General features: G+C 41.7%; 1 protein-coding gene across 1 annotated transcript; it reads left to right on the top strand.

The window, feature by feature from the left end:
* Nucleotides 1-632: 632 nt before the first annotated feature.
* LOC138752887 (armadillo-like helical domain-containing protein 2) lies at nucleotides 633-8,971 on the top strand. Its single transcript, XM_069915502.1, has 2 exons — nucleotides 633-926; nucleotides 8,454-8,971. The coding sequence occupies exons 1-2, from the start codon at nucleotides 722-724 to the stop codon at nucleotides 8,873-8,875; spliced, it is 627 nt and encodes a 208-aa protein (XP_069771603.1). The 5' UTR covers nucleotides 633-721; the 3' UTR covers nucleotides 8,876-8,971.
* Nucleotides 8,972-9,837: the final 866 nt, after the last annotated feature.

Genomic DNA, 9,837 nt, shown 5'->3' with positions numbered 1-9,837 from the left:
GGAGAGGTGGAGTAGCATTAGAAACAGATCCCTGGACAACTCCAGAGGTGAGAGGGTGGGATTGGCAATGGAAATTATTCAGGTTGGTTCTTAGGCTTTGGAGCCTCCAGAAGCAGGGTGATTTAGCTGGACAATGAAGAAAAGGGCTGAAGGGAGATGGAGTAGTTAAATGTCAGATAGGTTGAAGAGAATCAGCAAGGATAGATTGCTGTGGTCACAATCAAGAAGAATATTATCATGCAATCTTGGAAGATTTTTCTTGGCCTCCAATTCTGCTTCCTGCACCTCTCTGATTTTTTTTTTGTTGCTCCTACTACCTCAGCCCAAATGCCTGGAAGTCCTTCCCTGGTCTCTCCATTTTTCTGCCTCTCTCTCTTTATTTATACCCTATGGTGTATGGTGATGCCCAAATTTCCCCTTGTATATTTTTGGGTCAATCTGCCCTATGAAAAAGGCATAACTGGATCCAACTGGAAATATCAATCACAGTTCCATAGTTTTACCATCAGTATGTATGTGGTGATTTAAGAAACCCAACCATTCATATAATGGAACATGAATGCATCACAAAGAAAGACCTCACAGATGTTCTTTGTCTCTGTCTGCATCATATTCTTCCTGAATTGAATTCCATGGCATTATCTACTTTCCAGGACTAGGACTGCTTTGAATCCTGCTGCTGTGATACTTTTAACAGCCACTGTTGGGGCAGCTGTTTAAAATGTTGAAGTGGCTTGGAATATTTCAACGAAATAACCACGAGCAAAATTTGTTCCTCAACTCAGAGGAAAGCAAAAATCCCATTGATGAAGACAATGTTCACATCAAACACATTAGGAGCTATGGGGAGACATTGCAGAAAACTCATTTGCCATTGTCTAGCAGGCTCCAGGCTGCAGAATCTTTAGGCATAATAAGTTTTACAGGTTGGTCAACTTACTGATATCAGTGTTATTGATGCCCAATTCTTTCTGAGTAAATCTTTTGATGTTTCATGAGTTTATGAAATTTCCACTTGGAGGTATCAGGGTCCTCCATATCTCGGATCGAGTTCTCGGTATTCTCAAGAGGGAGGGTGAGTAGCCAGATGTCGTGGTCCATGTAACATAACATAACATAATTACAGCACGGAAACAGGCCATTAGGCCCTTCTAGTCCGCACCGAACTAAACACCCCTTTCTAGTCCCACCTCCCTGCACAATGCCCATAACCCTCCATCTTCTTCTCATCCATATACCTGTCCAACCTTTTCTTAAATAATACAATTGACTCCGCCGCCACTATTTCTCCCGGAAGATCATTCCTCACGGCTACCACTCTCTGAGTAAAGAAGTTCCCCCTCATGTTACCTCTAAACCTCTGCCCCTTAATTCTTAACTCATGTCCTCTTGTTTTAATCTTTCCTCCTCTTAACGGAAATAGTCTATCCACATCCACTCTGTCTATCCCTTTCATAATCTTAAATACTTCTATCAAATCCCCTCTCAACCTTCTACGCTCCAAAGAATAAAGACCTAATCTGTCCAATCTCTCCCTATACTCTAGATGCTTAAACCCAGGTAACATTCTGGTAAACCTTCTCTACACTCTCTCCACTCTGTTTATATCCTTCCTATAATTAGGCGACCAGAACTGCACACAGAACTCCAAATTAGGCCGCACCAACGTCTTATACAATCTCAACATCACCTCCCAACTCCTATATTCCATGCAATGATTGATAAAAGCCAGCATACTAAAAGCCTTCTTCACCACCCTATTCACGTGAGTTTCTACCTTCAGGGAACGATGTACCGTTACTCCTAAATCTTTCTGCTCTTCTGTATTCCTCAATGCTCTCCCATTTACCACGTATGTCCTATTCTGATTCTTCTTACCAAAATGAAGCACCTCACACTTATCAACATTAAATTCCATCTGCCATTTTTCAGCCCACTTTTCTAAGCAGCCCAAATCCCTCTGCAATCCTTAAAAACCTTCTTCATTATCCACTATTCCACCTATCTTAGTATCGTCTGCATATTTACTAATCCAATTCACCACCCCATCATCTAGATCATTAATGTATATAACGAACAACAATGAGCCCAATACAGATCCTTGAGGCACACCACTGGTCACCGGCCTCCAACCTGACAGACAATTATCCACTACCACTCTCTGGCCTCTCCCTTTCAGCCAATGTTCAATCCATTTGACTATCTTAAAATTTATACCTAAAGACTGCACCTTCCTAACTAACCTTCCATGTGGTACCTTATCGAAGGCCTTACTGAAGTCCATATAGACAACATCCACTGCGCTACCCTCATCCACATTCCTAGTCACCTCTTCAAAAAATTCAATCAGATTGGTCAAACATGACCTTCCTCCCACAAATCCATGTTGAGTGCTCCTGATCAGACCCTGTCTATCCAGATGTTTATAAGTACTATCTCTAAGAATTTTCTCCATTAATTTACCTACCACAGACGTCAAACTTACAGGCCGATAGTTGCCAGGCTTCCTCCTTGAACCCTTTTTAAATATCGGAACCACATGCGCAATGCGCCAATCCTCCGGCACTATCCCCATATCTAATGACATTTGTAAAATTACCGCCAGAGCCTCTGCTATTTCCTCCTTCACTTCTCTCAATGTCCTGGGGAAGATCCCGTCTGGTCCCGGAGACTTATCCACCTTTATATTCTTCAAAAGCCTTAAAACTACACCTTTTGTAATCTCTATATTCCCCATATTTACCCAATTTGCTTTTTTTTATCTCACATCTCCCAATATCCTTCTCCTTAGTGAATACCAATGACGTGGGTAGGAAGGGTGAGGAGCTCCTACAAAGAGAGTTTAGAGAGTTAGGTGCAAAGTTGAAGGACAGGAACTCCAGGGTTGCAATCTCAGGAGTGCTGCCTGTATCACATGCTAGTGAGGCTAGAAATAGGAAGTTAAGGCAGCTAAATATGTAGCTGAAGGGATGGTGCAGGAGGGAGGACAATTGGACTCAATTCCAGGGAAGGTGGGATCTGTTTCGACAGAACAGTTTGCACCTGAACTGGAGGGGGATTAACATCCTTGGGGGTAGGTTTGCTAGTGCTTCTCCTCCAGGGGATTTAAACTAGATTGGCAGGGGGATGGAAACCAGAGAGTTACAGCAGGCAGTGAGGTGGAGGAAAATAAAGGTCACATGAGGACAGAAATCAAAGGTTTGTACGTGATAGAAATGCTCTCAGATGTATTCACTTCATTGCAAGCAGTATTGTCGGAAAGGCAGATGAGCTTAGGGCATGGATTGGCACATGGGATTATTACTACGTTGCAGGAGGGACAGGACCAGAAGCTCAATGTTCCGTTGTTTCAGACGAGATAGAGGGCGAGGGATGAAAGATGCAGGAATGGCATTGCTGGTTAGGAAAAATGTCACAGCTGTGCTTAGACAGGACAGCCCAGAAGGCTTGTCTACAGAGGCCATATGGGTGGAGTTGAGGAACAGGAAAGGTGTGATCACACTGATAGGGTTGTATTATCGACAGAATTGGAAGAGAAAATCTGTAGAGAGATAGCAGACCGATGTAAGAAGCAGAAAGTTGTGATTATTGGAGATTTAAATTTTCCATACATTGACTGGGACTCCCAGACTGTAAAAGGGCTGGATGGGCTTAAAGCTTGTCAAATGTGTTCAGGAAAGTTTTATAGATCAATATATAGAGGTGCCAATAAGAGAGGATGCAATACTTGATCTCCTATTAGGGAACCAGGCAGGTCAGGTGACAGAAGTATGTGTAGGTGAACATTTTGGGTCCAGTGACCATAATGTCATTAGTTTAGTTAATTATGGATAAGGATAGGTTGGGTCCTCGAGTTGAGATTGTAAATTGGAGAAAGCCAATTTTTGTGGAAATGAGAAAGAATCTAGGAAGAGTGGATTGGGATCAGTTGTCTGGTAAGGATGTGTTCAGTAAGTGGAGGGCCTTCAAAGGCAAAATTTTGAGAATATAGAGTTTGCATGTTCCTGTCAGGATTAAAGGCAAAGTTAACAAGCAAAGGGAACCTTAGTTTTCATGGGATATTGGCAATCTGGTTAAGAGAAAGCAAGAGGTGTATAGTAGGTATTGGCAACAAGGAGCAAAAGAGGCACTAGAAGAGTATATAAAATGTAAGAAAATACTTATGAAGAAAATCAGGAGGGAAAAAGAAGACATTAGATTGCTTTAGCAGATAATGTAGTGGTAAACCCAAAGGATTTCTACAAGTATGTTTAAAAGGATAGTAAGGGACAAAATTGGTCCCCTAGAGGATCGGTGGTCAACTATGTGTGGAGCCTTACAAGATGGGGGAGATATTAAACAGTTTTTTTGCATCAGTATTTACTCAGGAAACTGGCACAGTGTATAAGGAATGAAGGGAAACAAGTAGTAGTGGCTTGGAGCATGTAGAGATGGAAGAGGAGGAGGAGGTTCTTGCTGCTTTTCAGCAAATAAAGGTAGATAAATCCCCTGGGCCTGACATGATATTCCCTCGGACTTTGAGGGAGACCTGTATAGAATTTGCAGATCCCCTGGCAGAAAAAATTAACATGTCCTTAGCCATGGGTGAGGTGCTGCAGGATTGGAGGGTAGCTCATGTTGTCCCGCTGTTTAAAAAAAGGTACCAAAAGTAAACCAGGAAATGACAGACCAGTGAGCCTGTTGTTGGTAATGGGTAAATTATTGGAAGGTGTTCTGAGAGATAGGATTTACAAGTATTTAGATAGCCAGGGGCTGATTAAGGATAATCAACATAGTTTGTGCATAGTAGGTCGTGATTAACGAATCTTATAGTTTTTTTAAAGGAGGTTGCCAAGAAAGAAGATGAAGGAAAGGCTACGGATGTTGTCTAGACTTTACTAAGGCCTTTGACAAGGTCCCACATGGGAGGTTAATTCAGAAGGTTCAGGCACTAGATATCCTGGATTTGAAATTGGCTGAATGGGAGAAAGAGTGGTAGTAGATGATTGCTTCTCAGATTGTAAGCCGATGATGAGTGGTATGCCTCAGGGATCCATGTTGGGACCATTGATGTTTGTTGTCTATATCAGTGATCTGGATGATAATGTGATAAATTGGATTAGCAAGTTTGCTGATGGCACTAAGATTGGAGGCATTATGGACAGTGAGGAAGGCTTTCAAAGTTTGCAGAGGGATCTGGACCAACTGAAAAAAATGGGCCAGAAAATAGCAGACGGCAGACAAGTGTGAGGTGTTGCATTTTGGAAGGACTAAGCAAGGTAAGACATACACAGTAAATAGTAGAGCACTGAGGAGTGTGGAGGAACAAAAGTATCTAGGAATACAGATACATAATTCCCTGAAAGTGGCATCACAGATAGACAGGGCTGTAAAGAAAGCTTGGCCTTCATAAATCAAAGTATTGAGTACAGGATTTGGGATGTTATGGTGAGGTTGTATAAGACATTGGTGAGGCCAAATTTGGAGTATTGTGTGCAGATCTGGTTGCCAAACTATAGGAAGGATATCAGTAAGATCAAAAGAGTGCAGAGAAGATTTATTGGGATGTTGCCGGGTCTTCAGGTGTTGAAGAGAAAGATGAAACAGGTTGGGATTTTACTCCTTACAACATAGAAGAATGAGGGAAGATTTGGTAGAGGTTTACAAAATTATGGGAAATAGTAGGCTCTTTCTACTTAGATTGGGACATGGTTTTCTGGTGAAACCCATCAAAGCTTGCTATCCTCCTTCTCCACTCTCAGTCCTGATGCAGGGTTTAGACCTGCACCATTCCCTCAACTGGCACAGCTCACTTTGTTTCCAGCAGTTTGTGTTTTGCTTGTAATCACATGGGCATCTGCTTCACCTAACCAGAACAGGGTGTGGCTTGAAAAAGTGTGTTTCAAAGCCAATGTGCAGCACTAGTATATAAATTTCACATCTGCTTTTCAGCTGTTTTTGAATGTACTATTGCTGCTTTTGAGATCAGTTTATGGCATGGCTTTTCACCTGCTCTTTTTGTTAAAGAGAATCTTCTTGTATTAATGCTGACTGTAAAGAGTTTATCATGATGTAGAGTAGCAGTCATTGAGGAATCCAGTATACAAACAGGCCCCTCAGTCCTCTAACTCGCCTCCATCCATCAAGCACCCATTAATTCTATACTCAACACACTTTATTCTCCCCAGATTCCCATTAACTACCCTTAGATTCTAACACTGACCTACACATCAGGGGCAATTAACTGTGAACAATGAACCCACCAACTTGCTTGTCTTCAGGATGTGGAAGGAAGCTAAGAACCCAGAGGAAACACCCTCAGAGTCACAGGGAGAATGTGCATACTCTGCACCAACAGCACCTGAGGTCAGAGTTGTAGCTGGGTCACTAGAGCCAGGATGCAGCATATCTCCCAGTTGGGGCCACTGTGCTGCCTGCCCTAAAATCAAAGGGCCAGCCACATGATGCCAGAGGAGGAATGCTGTGATCAGTGGTTCCTGTCGACAGAAGTGGGGAGAGTTGGAGGAGGATCTGTAAGGTCCCATGTGGAGCTGTGGGTGAACAGGTGAAAGGTCAATTTGCAAAATGTGAGTGTGAGCAGTGCAGCTGCGCCATTGCTGGTTTTATTGTTCTTTTTGAACTTTGAGGGGTCATTGAATTTTGTTCCAACACCTGACCTCAGATGATTATGCCATCTTTCCCCACATTACATCTCCAGCTGCTTCCTTCCCTGGAGATTTAGACTTTGGTGGGGTCTAAGGCCCTTGACCATGCAAGGCATTTTGTCTACTGTCCATCCCTCAGAGTGTGATATCAAAGTGAATGTCAGCCGAATAGACCTGCCATTCCCAGGCGAGTGTTGGCCTCTTTATTCACAGATGCACACTCGTGGTGAACAGCGAATGGAGCCAGTGCTTGCTTCCTCCTTGAGATTAGGTGAATTAGCAGAAACGAAAATCAGGAATAAATATACATGGATAGTGCTGCAAATCTAAAATAAAAAATAATAAAACACGGGAAACACTCAGTAAGTCATGCAACAACCATGTAGAGAGAAATAGTCAAGATTTCAGGTTAGGTTTGAACCAGTGAGCTCGTGCAAGTTGTTTGCAACCAGGTTGTGGAGCTCATTCACTGACATAGCGTTAGACCAGCGCTAACAGGAAAGGTATTGCAGTCATCTCATCAAATTATGCTCCTGCAGAACCATTCCCACTGACAAGACTAGGCACACAACCTGCGAGAGAGAATTTCCAGGACCACGTCTCACTGTCCAGCTACCACTGAGTGTGGTGACATCACGAGTTTATTGTCATGCACATTGTACAAAGTACATATGCACCAAAATTCTTACTTGCTCCTGCCAAACAAGAACTTGATTAAAAGAAACAACCACAATAGCTAGCATTAAACTAAACTAAAAAGAAGTAATAAATGCAAGAGATAGAGTGATAATAATTGCATTAACCACTGAGGTTAGGTGAGATTAAAAACTAGAGGACATGGGGTTCAGGGTGAAAGGGGAAAAGTTTAAAGGGAAAATTAGGTGGAACGTTTTCATGCAGAGAGTAGTGACAGAATGGATCGAGCTGCCTGCTGAATTGGTGAATGCAGACTCAATTTTGACATTCAAGAAGTACTTGGGCAGGTACATGGATAGGAGGGGTATGGAGAGATATGGTCCGAGTGAAGGTCAATGGGACTAGGCAGAATAATGGCTCGGCGCAGACTAGAAGGGCCTGTTCCTGTACTATAGTGTTCTATGGCTCTAATAAGTGTTTTCAGTTATCTATTGCAAGAAATAAATGTTGCATTACAATTATGTAGGTGGCTCTTTTGTGGTGATGGAGTCGATTCTGATTAGCGTAGTAAAGGGAAGTTCATGACTCTGATAGCTGATGAAAAGAAAATATTCTTGAACCTGGAGGAGCTGGTCTTCGGATTTATGTACTGTGGCCTGAAGGTTGTGACCAGCATGGTGGAGATCATTTATTATTTTGCCTGTCTTCTTGAGATGCACGTAGATGTACATGACAATAAACTCTCAAACAATAGCTACACTTGCTGAGTGGGGTGGTGTTGAAGGCAACCTCCCACAAGGCTCTGGTTATTTAGTCTCCAGTAAACTTTCCCATTTTGAGTGCACTTACACATCTTCACAGCTCCATCCAAAAACAAGGAGTTCCTACTGCGTGCATAACCCCCTGTCAGTGTTCGTGGTAGTTTCTGTATTGTCCTTCCTGGTTTCAGAAACAGCATGATGATTCTAACAGGTAAATCTGCACCAACCATACAGAATTGATCTTGATGAGTTTGTTGTAATATATACAAGTTCCACTTATAGATGAACTGAAATTGTTGCTTGCTGCCACCAAACAGATATGTAAAACCCAAAGTTTTTCTTGTGGATGTGCTTTTTGATCCACTTCTGAGAGAGAAATCATTGAGATCACATCAATTTCTATCTTCACCAGGTGGTCCTGAGGCAGCTAACTGTGCACAGGCCTACATCGAAGATCTGGTGCACTTCCTGAATCAAACCTTGTTTACAGAAAAGGACAAGATCACGGTCCTGCAGAGCCTGTCCGGGATCTGCTACAATAACAGCAGCAACCAAAGCTTCGTGGTGGATTTGCAAATTCTGATTACACTGGTTGCTATCCTCAACACCAGAAATACTCACCACATGACCATCAAGGTCAAATTCTGGGCCTGTTACTTGCTGAATGTGCTGTGTTGCAACAACATCCCTGTAATTCAACGTCTCAATAAGGTTAGGCATCTCCATCCCAGCCTCATACATTTATCAGAGCTCTCTTGGTTTGGGTGGCCCAAGAATTACGCTCAAGTGCTGATTTACCTTTTAGGGTTTGAGAAGCAAAACAGAACTTTGTAGTCAGGTACAAAATGTCACAAGCATCTCAGACGTCAGTCTGCTTCAAAGAAATGCAATGTTTATCAGAAATAAAAATATCTGTTTGTAGGGATCAAAGTTGTGTTTGTGGTATCAACTCACCCACTGTTAGCCCCTCTCTTTATCCTGACTAGGTGTAAGGGAAGAACGTTTTTTCTGTGCCTTCTATATTTCAAAACTTGCTGCTACACCCAAGGATGCTCAGTTCATTTTGTTAGCAATAATAATATTCCTTCTCATGCAATTAGATTTTTTAACATTCCCTAAAAATAAAGTAAAATGTAACCTTAGAATCATAGAATTATGGAATACTACAGCATATAAACAGGTCCTTCAGCCCTGATGGTCCACGCCTCATCCTACTGACCTCCACCTGGACTTTATCCCTCCATGCCCCTCCCATCCACAAACCTATCCAAATTTGTCTTGAATATTAAAATTGAGCCCGCATTTACCAATTCAGCTGGCAATTCATTCCACACTCTCACCATTCTCTGTATAAAGAACTTTCTCCTAATGTTCCCTTGAAATTTTTCCCCTTTCACCCTTACCCATCTCCTAGCTTCAGTGGAAAAAGGCTTCTTGCATTTATTCTATATATACCCATCATAATTTCCAATACCTCTATAATATCTCCCAGCATTCTTTCTTTTTAAAATATTTTTATTGAGTTTAACAAAAACCCTTTACACAAGGCATAAATCAACATGATAACATAAATCAAATCATATCATATACATATCACGTCAATTGTAAATTAGAAGCAGAACCATGATTATTACAAAACTTATTTCATTCAAGACATCAACTTCTATAATTATAATAATTAAACAATTAAATCATAACTCGCACTATGTCCAAAAATAATATTGTGTACAAACTTTATACAAATAATGCATGTAAAATTCCCTTACATATTTATTTTATACTTCTCTGATGTGATC

This window comes from Narcine bancroftii, chromosome 1 (genome assembly GCF_036971445.1).
Source record: "Narcine bancroftii isolate sNarBan1 chromosome 1, sNarBan1.hap1, whole genome shotgun sequence".
Taxonomy (NCBI): domain Eukaryota; kingdom Metazoa; phylum Chordata; class Chondrichthyes; order Torpediniformes; family Narcinidae; genus Narcine; species Narcine bancroftii.
The sequence above is the reverse complement of the archived record's forward strand: the minus strand, read 5'-3'. Positions and strand labels throughout refer to the sequence as shown.

Coding starts and splice junctions, on each gene's coding strand:
- LOC138752887 (XM_069915502.1), top strand. CDS start 722: ATGTTGAAGTGGCTTGGAATATTTCAACGAAATAACCACGAGCAAAAT. Junction 927..8,453: donor AGGCATAATAAGTTTTACAG/GTTGGTCAACTT, acceptor TATCTTCACCAG/GTGGTCCTGAGGCAGCTAAC.